General features: G+C 27.0%; 2 protein-coding genes across 2 annotated transcripts in view; one reads left to right on the forward strand and one right to left on the reverse strand.

Moving 5' to 3' along the window:
* Positions 1-1,877, forward strand: part of LOC110283198 (uncharacterized) — a 15,015-nt gene extending 13,138 nt beyond the window's left edge. The window contains exon 3 of the mRNA XM_043045238.3: positions 1,198-1,877. Within this exon, the coding sequence (XP_042901172.2) occupies positions 1,198-1,346 (149 nt within the window). The 3' untranslated portion in view covers positions 1,347-1,877. The remainder of the gene's footprint in view (positions 1-1,197) is intronic.
* On the reverse strand, positions 1,875-15,100 carry LOC107444524 (serine/threonine-protein phosphatase 2A activator). The gene is made up of 10 exons (XM_043045240.3): positions 14,995-15,100; positions 14,673-14,755; positions 12,215-12,301; positions 10,796-10,921; positions 10,599-10,716; positions 9,670-9,769; positions 9,464-9,588; positions 5,598-5,698; positions 3,601-3,708; positions 1,875-2,244 (listed from the first exon to the last, which is right to left on the reverse strand). Exons 2-10 carry the CDS (start codon positions 14,751-14,753, stop codon positions 2,164-2,166), a joined length of 927 nt encoding a protein of 308 aa, XP_042901174.2. The 5' UTR covers positions 14,754-14,755; positions 14,995-15,100; the 3' UTR covers positions 1,875-2,163.
* Positions 15,101-15,104: the final 4 nt, after the last annotated feature.

The raw sequence follows: 15,104 nt of genomic DNA on the forward strand, positions 1-15,104 counted from the left end.
TGAGTTTCCAAACTTAAAAGCTATGACTGTTAAATAATTTTTTTTTAAAACTCAGTATGAGAAAAATGACATTTTTTTTTATAAATTAATGATTCAATAAATTAGGCTTTTTCAGAATTTGATGAACTGATAACTGATTTCATGAACAGATAACTGGTTTTTCTCCATTCCTGTTCTAAATAGTTAACTATGCAAGGAAATACTTGCCAGAATAGTGAGAGAGTTAAAGGGCTAATTCATAAATAGATAGAGGTTGGGCAGCTCTAAAGAAAAGGGTGCATCGACCACAGGTCTATTGTACCCAAACCATAAATCATGATTAACTAGAAAGCTTTACGGCTGAAATGAAATTCAGCAAACAACTATCAAGAACATCTTGCAGTTCTCAGGCCTAAATACAGTGTTGCCCTAAATGCTCAAATCTTTGAGCAGAATAGACCTCATAATCATAAAGTATATATCGTAAAGTTTCTTCTTCAAGATGACAACCTCTACAAAAAAGGTTAGAGGGCTAATTCATACAACCCAATAAAATCTAAAGCGAAAAAACCTCCTGACAAATTAATAGATATAGGAATGCTACTTAATCCCTTCCTTCTCGCTCCGTGAAAATGACAGGAGACTTTGCCCTCTATTTCTCGCTCCCATGATATTGACGGGCTGGAGTTTTCAGTACTAACATGCCAATAAGAATAAAACTAATTCACTTCTTTTGGCCAGAAAACATTTTATTTCTCATTTCACACATCAGATGGGAGAACCAGGATATTTTTAAGGTTTTTAGGAAGGAAACTCGGTATGTCCAGATTGTGATGTTGAAATTTATCACACAAGAAAAAATTACTAATCTTTATTTATATTATACATAAGTTTAATAAAATTCTTTTTTAATGTTTAAAACACATATTTTTAAAATTTTCCTTGCTTTCTGGAATACCAATATTAAGTTATAGCACATGTTGGGTTTTCCCAAAAATTTAATTTTTTAAAATTTCAAGCTAAAATCAAATTAAAAATGAATATATATATATATATATAGTGTTCATATACATATTTTTATATAATTTTCTGACCTTTTTCTTGAAAATTAACCAATTAGTAAAGGGTTAACTCTTCCGATCCACTGTTAAAAAAATAAATTTATCTTTTCACACTGTGTCTAGCTTATTTTCTAATGGGTTTTATTTAAATTTCTAGGAAATCCTCTCCAATGTGAATGCAGTTTGCTGTGGCTCAAGACATTCCAGAAAAAACGTTCCATAAATGTTTTTGCAACATGTTATGATGAACATACAGAACAAATCAAAGAAATTTTGGATTTACAAGATGAAATTTACTGTTCATAAACTTAGAACATGCACATAGATTTTTGAAGAATTCATCATTTGAAACAATATCAGACCAGGATATTAAGAATAGCTGCATTTAAGTTATGTTTTAACTGTTAAGTTGTGTATTACTGTTCATAAACTTAGAACATGCACAAAGATTTTTGAAGAATTCATCATTTAAAACAATATTAGACCAGGATATTAAGAATAGCTGCATTTAAGTTAGGTTTTAACTGTTAAGTTGTGTATTACTGTTCATAAACTTAGAACATGCACATAGATTTTTGAAGAATTCATCATTTGAAACAATATTAGGCCAGGATAATTAGAATAGCTGCATTCAAGTTATGTTTTAACACCCTGTAAAAATGTAAATAAATTGGTTGGACAAATTTGCAGCCAATTTTATTTAAGTTAATATAATTACAATATAATAGAAGGTAGATTTTAAAAGATACAGGCTGAACAGTGATGTGAGAAATAATGAAAGACAAAGAAATGCCTGTGAAACACCTTTTAGTGGTGGATAATAAATTGGATGAATAACTTGCAGTCAATTTTATTTAAACTAACATAATTACAAATTATATAAGACAATTCAAAAGATGCAAATAAAATAATATGAGAAATGAAATTAATTCTTAAAAAAAAACAAACTATTTAACTGGCATAATGAGATATAATTCATGGAAGACAGTACAAAGTTTAGTAATAAATAGTGCCACAAATATAAGATTCATACAATTGCATTTCAATACTTATAATAAAATTCATAAATTAGAATTATTTACATCCATTTAAAACAGAAAAATACAGCATCAGTTAGATGAGTTCATTTTATAAGTTCATCTTTTTTAATTGGAAGAATATTTCCAAATAAAACATGCTGGATAACTGGAAATTTTCCTAGTACCTACAAAAATAATAAAGAAATTAAGTTTTAAAAAAAGCATTAGAATATTATTATTTATTTGGATGTATAAACAGTTCAGTAAGTTCATAAATAAAATATAAAAATAGAGCACATAATACACAAAAAATAAATATTCTATTATATAAATATCTAAAAGTTTGTTTCAATAATATCACTACCTTTGTTTTGACACTATCAATATTTTTTTTTATATTAAAAGGCATTCATCTGGCGAATAAAATTTTTTTTTTACTAGTATCAATCCTTAAAACTTCATATTCAACAAAATTTTAGCTAAATTTATAGTGTATTTTTTTCCCGCTAGGCATTGTTCTTAAAAGCACGAGTGCATTAAGGGAAAAAAAGAGAAACATCGTTTTCTGTACTGAAACCATTATTTTATCTATTTTCAAATGCAAAATATACATTTTAAAAAGAAAAAAAATGCTTTACTTAAATTCTGTCCTTAGTTTTTATTCAATGTTTGAAACAGACAGTCTGAAATATAACCCTACAGTTCAATTAGTAAACAATAAAAACATTAATTCATAAGTAACAGTAACTCAAAAAAGTAATTAATAAGTACAAAAAAGCTAGTAATTACAAAACAAGCTAGTAATTACAAAAAAGTGATTTTTAGGCAATAATGAAACTAATTAATTTATAATTGTAATATTTTATCATTAAAAAAATTACAATTACTTAAAATTTTATTTATAACAAAGAAAAGTATTGTTACCCTGGTATTTTTAAAAAAATAGAAACTTCTAGTGAAGTCTAAATTTTTAAGACTGAATAAATAATTAAATTATTCAACTATTAACATTTTTCTTAAAAAAAAACTTATAAGACTGAAAAAACTTATCACACTTATATAAATTATAAAATTAAGAAACTTATAAGATTAAAAACAATTAAATAAAGAAAAGTCAAGCACTCTTGCAAGAACCAGTTGTCAGCCTAAGGTCAAGGAAAATAAAGCAACATTTTAGAGATCAAAGGCATGATGTTGCAACATCGCTAGCCACAATGAAGAATATAACCCAGCTCGTTCACAATATCCTTATCCTCTGCGCTATACTTCAGAGATATCAATAAAAAGAAAAAGGATTTTATGGATAACTCTTAATTTTTTAATCGTGCTCATTACTTTGTTATTCCAAATTAGAACCTATTAGAAGAACTTAACTATTTTACCTTTTTTTTTTTCGTTATCTTTTTAGTTTTAAAAAAACTTTATTAGCTGTTAACGTTTATAATTATATTAATTTTATGGCTGTTTATATTTATTATTTTAATAGTAGGGTCATGTTCTTTAAAAAAAAAAAAAAACAGTTAATGCTAAAATTGACATACCTCTTTTTTGTACATTTTTATCAGACCAGAATTGACTTTGTCCCATGTTGGAACTCCACTTATATTCCATAGCTGGTTAGAATGCTCTGAAAATGGCCCTGTTTTTACCTGCATGAATAAAAGATATTTATTTAAAACATAACACTTGATGAATGATTCTGATGGATAGTATTGTTTTCTAAAAAAAAAACATCTGTAACTCAAATTCATAAAATACAGACATTACAGAAACAAATGATCAACTAAATGATTTTAAAAAAAATTGAAATGACAAACATTTAAGCATATTAAAATGTGAATAACATTAATCTAAAGCTAGTTTTCCACACGATTTTATTATATGACCATTAACTAGAAACACATTTGGGGAAAAAATAAAGTCACTAGTCCAAAAGAAGGGCAACTAAAACATATTATGTACTAGTTTGTACGCATTTATTCTGATCTGTTTTCATCCCTTTGTTAGATTTTTTTAGGGGGTGAGGGGCAGGATAGCCTGTTTGGTAGAGTGTTGGGGCCATGTTCGAGAGGTTGGGAGTTCAATCCCCACCGACCAAAGACTCCCCGTGTAGTAAACGATGACTGGTGCATGTTAAATCTGCCAACTCACAGAGCACTCCATGTTCCCAGATCCAACTATTTTTAAAACTATATAAATGTAATAACTATTATACTTTTACCGATGACTATTTTTATTTTTATGCACAGTTATTAAGAAAAAAATGACAATCATGGAAGAGGTACTTTTTACCTGGCATTTGGTACCTTTTTCTTTGAGAATGAATAAGAAAAAACTATTTCAATTAGAGAGTTTTCATTAAAAAAATTGAATTGAAATAGAATTTAAAATAGAATTAAAATTGATAAAAATTCTAATTGTTTGTTCCAAGATGGGGCAGGGATATTTGTCACACAGAAAGCCTTTGAGTGCCACACATGTGTCATATAAGAACACATGTGTTGTGATCCTTTTCTTAGCTTCAATTTTGAACATTTTTAAACAAAGCATAGATTCCCTCCAGAATTTTAATCAACTATAATCAATGTAAATATAAAGAATAAGTAAAAAATCAATATGTATATAAAGAATAAAAAATTGCACTTGAAAAACTTTAAGGAATTAATATAATAGTATAAACCATTATCAACAAATAATTCAAACTAATTGTAAAATAAAGGCACAACAGAATAAAAGAAACTAAACAGAATATATAATATAATGAATATATATATAACAGAATATATATTATGAATTGAATTATAATGCATAATAATCAAGAATTATAATGCATAATAATCAATCTCTAGTCACATGGGTGTAAATTCAAAATCAACTGAAATCATATAAAATATATCTGCAGAAATATATACAAATTAAAATTAATAAGCATGTGGGAGGGTGGAGAAAAAAATATCTATTTCTTAAAAAAATTTTGATGATTGAGGAATGGAATGAATTTAGAAATAACATTCTTTCTGTTGAAACTTCTTAAAGGATGATATAAAAAACTTCTTTCAAAAGAAATGATCCAATTTTAAAAAATGGCTAAAAGAGAAAGGAAATAAGAAATTGTATAAACAATTTATTAATTCAAAAAAAAAATTAAAGTTATTAATAGTGTATTTTGAGACAAAAGTATACTGTAGAAACTTTAAACAATTGGGAAAAAGTCATAATTTTAAACTGATGACACATGCTAAATTAAGGAAATATATTAATACTAATTTCCTTATATTAAGGTTAACTAGTTAAAATTTAAATTTTATTGCACAAAAGTTAAAAGTAGCTAAATCTTCTCGTACACAAATATACGCAGTGCAACAATATAAAACAGTGAATTCATAAGAGTCTGACACACAACAAAAGGAGGAAAGAGTAATAATGTGTACTGGGATAATAAAATCTATGTTTACAAAAAGAAGGTAAACTTGCGAAAGGGAATATGGTGCATTAAGTATTAAAGTAAGATATACTACACTGCACCAAAAAAACTTACTTGATTAATAAACTTTATACATCCCATAAACATATAATCTTTAGCAAAAGATACAGCCATATCTTCATCTGTTAAAGATCGTGGCTCAAGACGTTTATGACCTACAAACCATCAGAGAAGAATCACACAAAAATATATCTATTGCTAAAATCATTTTTTTTTATGTATAATTAGTATATACTTTTTAGCAATAAAAGTTTCACTACATAATATTTTATAAAATATATATATATATATACAAGAAAACACGAAGAAAGTTAAGAAAAACAATAAGTTTCATTTATAGTGCTTAAGCTGCAAGTAAACAGAACTCATTAGATAAGTTCAAAATGAAGATAAAGCAAAGAAAAATTAGAGACATATGGAGAAAAAAAAAGGGGGGGGGGGAAATAATAAGTAAAAAAAATAACAAACAACAGTTTAAAAAAAAAAAATGAAATTTTATTTAAAAAAACCAGAAGAAAAAAAAGATATAATCTTTTCATCAGCCCACACGATTATATCCGCAAAACAGAGTGCTTTCTGATATTGTATCAATAAAGCCAAAGCATAATATATTAGTACAATAGTGTGAAGAGCACTCAAAAAATTTTTTTACAAAAATTACAACAAATAAAATAGAACACAAAAAGTAAAAATAAGTAAAAATAACATGTAAAAACAGAAAAGAAAGAGAAAAAACAGTATAAAAAATAGACTTTCCCGTCCATGTAAGTAGATCTGATTTCATTACTCGCTTTATAGTCCTTTTTTATACTGTTTTTTTCTTTTATTTTATTTTATTTTCTGTTTTTACATGCTATCTTTACTTATTTTTACTTTTTGTGTTCTATTTTATTTGTTGCAATTTTTGTAAAAAAAATTTTTGAGTGCTCCTCACACTTTTGTCTTAATATATTTTGATTCGGCTTTATTGATACAATATCAGAAAGCACTCTGTTTTGCGGATATAATCGTGTGGGCTGATGAAAAGATATCTTTTCCCCCCGGTTTTTTAAATAAAAATACTCTCTCTCTCTCTCTATATATATATATATCAGTGTTTTCACTACAGCGCGAGAAAGCGAGAATCTCGAAAATTTTATCTTTTCTCGCATTAAAAAATTATTACCACGAGAAATTCGCGCATTCTATAAATCAATTTCAAAATTCGCCAATTTCTCGCATTTTGGAAAAAGCTTCGAATTACGCCATTTACAATAAAATCTGTTTCACTTTTCTACCTGGATCTTTCATTATTTTCAACATCTGCCCCATTATCTAGCCTCCCTACTTACCAGTATTGTTCAGAAACTTTTCTATCAACAGAACACAACCACGAAACCCCTTTCAGAATACATTTCTCTGCAACCACGTGTTTACCGTAGGTAAGGTTTCTTCATGTAAGACCTTCAAATTTTTTATGCACTTATGTAAGATGGACAAATATCTTGTAAAGGCAAAATCTTCTATGATGATGCACCAAAAATATTCAATGCTTTAAAAAATTAAAGACGTTAAAAATGTATTATAATTAAAGAAATGATTTTTTTTCCAAGAGTTTTTGTGTTTTTTTAGTTTTCAGAAATCTCACTTAACTTTTTGAAATCTCACCCTGTTTTTGAGAAAGGGTTAGAAATTCTCACCCATTTTTTTTTCTATGATGAAAACACTGTATATATAATTTTAAGTCTGCTCAAAGTAAAAAATAATTATTTTGAATAACATATTTATACAAATAAAACATCATATCATTAGAAAAATAGAAAGAATTAGAATTAAGATAATGTACTAAAATAAGAAAGAAAAAAACAGATTATTCAGAATTTTTTTCTTAAAAAAGTAGTACAATAAATATTTTGTATTAAGTGTTCTCTATATTAATTATTAATACATCATAAGCACTTGAAATTAATTTGTTTGCAAAATTTTAGGTAAAATTAGCTTTCATCAAAAATTAATCTGATAACAATGCAATAATTAAAGAAGCCTCATAAAAATATAAAAACAAATGTGATTAAATTAAGAACTAGTTTCATTTTAAATTATTCAATAATCTGAGTTATGAAAAAAATTCCTACAACATTAGCCACGAAAGATAGAATGCTTATAAGATAATAATACAATGAATCAAGTGTTATGAATAAAGTGATATTGTTATTTTTAAAAATAAGCTTCAGAGTACATAAAAACATTAGATATCCAATGGTAACTAACTGTTTTTAAGATTAGCTAGAATAAATTAATGTTCTAGATAAACAATCAAAACATCAAACATAAAATTTTTTAGGCATGGCTTATAGCTTATTAAATATCTTTACAAACATGCTTGTAATAATTTCAATAGAGCCTCTGTACATTTAAAAAAAAAAAAAAAAAAAATATTAAAAGCAAAAGCATTATGTATTAATTATGAATATTTTTTTAAACTTATAAATAGATGTAACCAATATGTCACAATTAGATTTAAGGTTAAAAAAAAGTGATTCAAAAATGAAAAGCGTTGAATAGTATTTTTAAATTGATAAACAGTGGTAACTATTATGTCACTACTAGATTAAGGTAAAAAAAAAGTGCTTCAAAAATGGTTATACAATGAAGCGTTGTACTCTTTAGCGCTCAAGAAAACTATTCGAGGTACCAGATTCGTGTGTCGGGGGTTACTAAGGTTATAAAGACAATGAAAATAAGTCACTTTAAACAGGGATATGTATTAGGCCATTTCTCATTGGTTTAAGTTTGGAGAGTTTGTTATTTCTCTTGTTCTTCCCCACAAGAAATTATATTAATCTTGTTCCCATAACAACAGACTTTTAGTAGAGTGGAGTTCTCATGTAAATTGGACTATAGTGTAATTAATAAGTTTATCGAGCATAAGAATTAAAATATCAAATGTTTAATGAGCAAAAGAAATTATAAGAAGCTAATCTAAGCAATTGATCAATTATTACTATTGAACAACTCCTGAAATAAAAAAAAAACTCTATCCGGAAAATAGGACTGTCAATGGACTGAGAAGATCTATTAAATCTAAGTTTCTTTCTAGAAAAACAAAGCTCTTGTCTGGCCAGTCTTGACATACGCTTCTGAAGCTTAGACAATGACAAAACTGGAGGAAAATTGAATCGCAATATTTGAGAGAAAGATTTTGCGGAGTATACTTATTGGTGTAAATGAAAACAATGACTGGAGCAGGAGATTTAACTTTGAACTGTACAAGATTTATAAACAACCTGATATTATTAAATACATATAATGAAATAGAATGAATTGGATGGCCCGCATGATTCGAATGAGTGATGACAACACAATAAAAAAGATACTGCTGTTTAGATCCACTGGAACAAGAAAGCAGGGAAGGCCGCGGTTGAGATGGGCTGACTCAGTGGAGTCTGATTTTCTTGCAATTAATGAAAAGAATTGGAGAACAAAGATAAATCGGAAGTCGTTATGGAGAAATCTTCAGAGGAAGGCATTGGCTCATATTGAACTGTCTGGCCAACTATGATGATGATAATGAATCTAAGCAATTATAGCTTAACAAGAACAAATTAGTTGAGGAGCATTAGTAAGGAATATTGTAAAATTGAAATTGACAATGCTTGATTTTAGCTTTATCAATTTATAAGCCATAATTTTGCTGTTTTTTATACATTACATAAGAGAAAAACATCAACTGTACAAGCATTTCTTCATAATTAACACAATCTTTATTTACTATTGTGCTCTAAAGATTTTTTTTTTTTTTTGTATAAAAAAAAATGACATATACATTTAAACATTATTGCAAGACTTTAGAAGCTGGCAAGTATAACAAGTTCACATGTTATTAGGAAAATCAGCATAAATAGTTTTAAGAAAATATGTTTAAACTAGAGATTTTTTACCTATTAATTGAGAACTGCCCCAAATAAAAGGTAAAAACTGATAATCATCCAGACTCCATACACCATGACTACCAGCTGGTTCCATTCTATATGTTACTTGCAATTTTCTTGCTAAAGTTAAATACCTAAAAATGAATCCATTATTTAATAAAACAATAAATATATTCTGGACATAGAAATAATAGTATTAAAAAATACTAAATAACCTGTCAAAAATATGTAAAATTACTTGATCACCCTCATCTGTTTTAAACACTCCAAGTTTGAAAAGGCAGCAAAGAAACATGGCAAAAGACAACTCATGACCTAAAATAAATTGCCATGAGAAGTAGAAGAAATAACAATCAAAAAATTTGTGAGGCATAATCAAACTTAGCTTTAATAGTGTCTATTCAGTAAATTGTAATGAAGGATGCTGATAAATGTGAGATTGGTAGCATTATTATATGATTAACTATTTTTAATTATTAGCATTAATCATTTCAAAATATTTTTAAAGACCAAAAAACTAATGAAAATAAAGTAGTTAAAATGTGGTTTAATTTTGTAGACAGGTTATTATTTTTTTTAATCAATGAATAAAAATAATTTATAAATGCATGCTGCTTAAGATATTTTAAATCAAATAAAAGATTTGAAGTAGTAAATGATTTAAACTCAAGCAAATTGTTCAATAATAAATAAAATAATACAGATTAAATTTTCAATGCACATTAACATAAAAATTATAATTACACATAAAACTTTGTTACTAATCCTAAATGCCAGCTAAAAATAGGTATTTTAAAAATTGGTTCAAACTTTTCCTTAAAAGGAAAATAGTGTTTTAGGAGAAGAAAAAAACTTTCACAAATGAGAATTAAGTAAATTTGTTTTCAAATATTTCAGATGAAATTTCAGTTCCTAAGTGTCATTTCGAATTTTTCGATTCAAACAATTTTGTGTTCTGTCTAAAATATATAATTTTGAGTTGTGCAGCATACACCCAAATTCAATCAATAAAATGAAAATATGAACAAAGATAAACAAATTTATTAAACAAAAAAAATGTCAATAAATTTTACTGAGAAAAATAAGAAATCAAATTATTTTATATTTTAATAAAAGAAGAAATGCAAGACTTAGTTTAAATTACCGGTTCCATAATCGATTCTGGTGGAGTTACCGACACTTTCACTAAGATACACAGACAGCTCCACTATACTAGGATGTAGTGATTCAGGTAAAACATCTTTTAATAAAGGTTCAGCTTCCTGGGGAAATTTTTGTTAAAAAAATTGTTATTTTAAGAAGGAGGAAAATTTAAAATATAAAATTGGAATAATATTTTACCACTTTTATCTTTGCATAAAAATCCCGAAAGGCTTTGTTTCCAAATCTTTGAGGTTGCTCTACAGGAGGTATTTCATCAATGAATGTATCGACTTTTTCTAACAAATTGCACATTTTAGAAACAGCCTACAAAGAATTAAAAATTTTAAAAATTTATAACTTTTAGCAAAAATAAATTCTTGATTGTTTAAAGACAAAGGTCTAACTTTAACTATCCAAAACTGATTTTGAACAGGACACTGGATAAATATGATATTAGCCAACAAAATGTGATTTCAACTGTCCAAAAATGGTCAGAACTGTTTTAATTTTTTTACAATTAACAGTACATAAAATTTTTTAAAAAAATATTTAATTAAGTAGAAAAAGCAAAAATTACAAAATAACATTAACATGAACAAGTTTATTAGGTAAATTAATAAAATAAAATTATACTTATGCAATAAGAATGTTAAAAACTTAAAAATGGGCTATACCATAGTAAAATGTAAACAAGTTGCAGTTAAAAGTATAAAACAGGACTCAATTCAAAATTCAGCAAACTCCAGACAGGAATATCCTGTAGTTCCCAGGTCTTAACACAATGTCGTCTCAGATGCTCAAATCTTTGAGCAGAATAGAAATCACACTTACAAAGGATATGTCGTAAGTCTCCTCTTCAACATGACAACCACGACAAAGAGGATCAGGTGCAATACCAATAATGTAGAGGTATCTCCTGAGGGTGCAGTAAACAGTGAGAAGATGATCTTCTTCAAGCTATTCATGTTAAGTTTAAAAAGCTTTTTTTGACTCACACGAGTGCAGTCACTACAGTTCACTTACTAGTATTTTGTCCGTGCAAGATCTTAATAAGACAAAAAAATTTTGGGTGGATTTAATACTAATATAAATTACAATAACTTAAAACTTTTATTGAAGTACAGTACACTCTTAGATTATCTATAACTGACGAATGATTCATTTGCAGTCTAATTCCTAAATAATCATCTATATGCAAAGTGTTACAATAAGTACAAGTTAGTATGTTGTTCATACAAAATTTTATCAATATGAGGCAATATTTTGTTTGTGGGTATGATATACTGTGCTGTTATGTCTGAATCAAATTTGGTCTTACAATTTTATCTTCATAACACTAGATTCTGTTCTACAAGGTCTGGTCTTTTTTGGACAGTTTGAGCTAATGATCTATTTTTTTTTTTTCATTTTCTTTTATATAACGATAAATCTTTATTGAATTTAATTGTTCTCCATAACACTGAATATAAATAAAGAATAATTATTTTAACAAGAGAAACAAGCAGATGATAATTCAACTTCCTGCTATCAATTTAGCCACAAACATAGGCTTCATTAATGGAAATACAAAGCTAAAGCATAGAGCTCGGCACACGTTTTTACAATCTAAATACTTACCTCAGAACTTTTCGGAACATCAGATATCTTTTTTCCTTTAACAGCTTCACTCATTGCCAAAATAAAGCCCAAAGTGTCATGATAAGCCTAAACAATAATAAATCCGTTATGAAATGCAATTTTTAATAAAAAATTAAAAATAATTTTGGTATATTGGTAAGAAAATTGCTTCATGTAAATTACTAATTTCAACTGATGCGATATAGGCAACATGCCATGGCTTCAATAAGTGCTTCATGCCATCACTTCAGTAATCAATAATGATAAAAAAGTTTCTTTATCTGTTAAAAATTCAAACTGTTCTATGAAGCTTATTTCCATCAACCTTTTAGATTACTTTTAAAAACTGATTATAAATATTTTGCTTTAAACAAAAATCATCTGCACTTATATAATGTGCCTTCACAGGAATTGTTTTACGAACAATTAAAATTAATTCCCATTTCTTGGAAAGTTACATTATTTAGTAGCCACTCCGTAGTTTTTGACAAAGAACTCTTTTCAGGATTATATTAGCCACCATAATAACAATTCATGCACAATTTTAAATATAAGCAATATTGAGTGGCACTTTCTACTTTTTAAACTAATAATTACAATAAATATATTAAAAATTAATTTTAATTCAAAATTATAATTAGTTTAACTAGTAATTAAAAAGGTTATGAAGTGTATTTTTTAAAATCAAATACAAGTTATATATAAAAGCTTATTCAACAAAACATTAAAGAGATTCATAATAGTGATCATACTAAATTTATAAAAAGATATGTAAACAATTAAGCAACTAAGAATAAAAAATTCATATATGTTTAATGTAAATTAGCGAATAGCCCCTTTAAAATTTGCATTTAAACTTGCTACTTGGTTCAGTGTTTTTTAATAAAATGATTGAAAAAAATTTTCAATAATTTTGAAATGTAAATACAATGAGTATTGAAGCTAAACAATTTTGCCAGAAGTAAATTGTTAAATGGTCTTGACAGTCATAATATTTAACATATCTCAGATAATTGAATTTTTAAATCATTAAGAGATGAATAAAAGTTTTTTGGAATGAGAAATCTGAATATGATAAGATTTTTTGTTATATTTGAAGCAGTGAAAATCCCTCATTCATACTTTTAAATATCTTGCCTCTAAACATTTGAGTTTTTTCATAAAACAACTTAAGAGCACTGAAAATTTTAAGAGTAACAAAATAATAAAAAGCAAAAAACAAAGTAAAATAGTACAATAAAGGTTTAAAAAAATTTATTCAATAAGTGGACACTCTATTGCACTCAGGTAAAAAAAAAATTCTACAATTAAAAAATCTCAATTATTTCTTATCTTAATTAAATGAAAAGGAGATGGATTTTTTGAGGGGATGAAGTTTTGATGGTTGATTTCTCTGGATGCACATGAAAATATGTATTCAGTGAATGATCCCCAAGTCAACTTCAAGAATTATGGTACTGATATATAAATTGAAGAGTGCAAGAAGGCAATTGGCTTGCCAGTGATGAAGACTATGGCACTACACCAACAATGAAATTAACAAGAGAAATAACATTTTCTTTTGCTCTTAGCGAAAAAAATTGCAATATTTGGTTGGTATCTATGATCAGCAAAAATTTGAGAATTGATTGTTCGATTTCATAGGGTGGAAAATAAAGCTTGAAAATGAGAATTCACAGTGCCCAAAAAAGATTCAAAAACTTTTATTGTTTGAATTTTTTTTTTTTAAAGAAAATTTTGGGGAGAATTCTGTATCCTGATTTGTGGCAGAATAATTGCCAAGTCTTGGTAATTTCCGGGCAGTAACCTGCAAGAAACTAAAAAAAAAATATCACAGAGAGGGACCAACTCGTAATTTATAACCCTCCCCAAGCAAACATCTACATGTTTGTTTGTTTTAATTTGCAAGTTTAAAATCTATTTGGCACCATGGCAATTTTAGTTGGCGCAACAGATCACGATATGGAAATATCCCCAACATTTTCTATAGCTAAAAAGACGTTCAAAACAATTGTAGTTCAGGAAATAATTTTAAAAATTAAAATAGGTAGTTTATAGAGAGAAAAAATTAATTTTTCTACAGAAAAAGTAAAAAGCTTACTTTAATTTAATATTCTTAGAAAAGACAAATCCTACGATAAAGAATACAGTATGTAAACTTTAATTGACATATAAAAACCGAATTCATTACGGCCAAATTTTTCTTTTTATACAAATGCTCTCAATGGAAAAGGCTTCCGATTGGTTTCTTGCGGTCCGTAAGAAACTAAAACAAAAATCACAGAAAAGGACCAGCTCGAAAGATATAACTCTACATGTTATTTTTTTTTTCTCTTTGGCACTTTGGCGATTGTAGTTGGCGCAACAGATCACGATACGGAAATATCCCCGTTGTAATCTGTTACCATATTTTTTAAAAACTTTCTCGTTTAGATATTAACTAAGCTAATTGCTTTACCTCGGATTGTTCCCACTTTTTCATATCAGCCATAGTAAATACACCTTTAGATGGAAGCTGAAATTCTTTACACTCCTCCATACCTATGAAAAATAGAAGATTTTTCATAAATTCTAAGCAATACAGGAAAAAAATGAACAGAAACCTCTACATTAATCAAAATAATATGATCAATAGAATATTGCCCAGTAATAAGAAGAAAAAAAAATTAAATCTCAACTATATGGAAAAAAATTTTAAATTACTAGAATTTACTTTTATATAACACTAATCATTCCAATAGAAAATATAAAAAGTACAAACAATCTAATAAATTTTATACCTTTAAATTTAAGTTTCTTTTCCCGAAAACAAGCCGAAAGTGTCGAATTCGAAAATCAAAACAAACAACCTGACTACAAGTTACAGTTGCAGCCTGCAATTAAAACATTA

The sequence above is a fragment of the Parasteatoda tepidariorum genome, chromosome 8 (genome assembly GCF_982258835.1).
Source record: "Parasteatoda tepidariorum strain Cologne lab strain chromosome 8, Ptep-v5.0, whole genome shotgun sequence".
In the NCBI taxonomy this organism is placed as follows: domain Eukaryota; kingdom Metazoa; phylum Arthropoda; class Arachnida; order Araneae; family Theridiidae; genus Parasteatoda; species Parasteatoda tepidariorum.

Coding starts and splice junctions, on each gene's coding strand:
- LOC107444524 (XM_043045240.3), bottom strand. CDS start 14,753: ATGGAGGAGTGTAAAGAATTTCAGCTTCCATCTAAAGGTGTATTTACT. Junction 9,589..9,669: donor ATTTTACATATTTTTGACAG/GTTATTTAGTAT, acceptor ATTCATTTTTAG/GTATTTAACTTTAGCAAGAA. Junction 3,709..5,597: donor GTATAAAGTTTATTAATCAA/GTAAGTTTTTTT, acceptor TTATTCATGCAG/GTAAAAACAGGGCCATTTTC.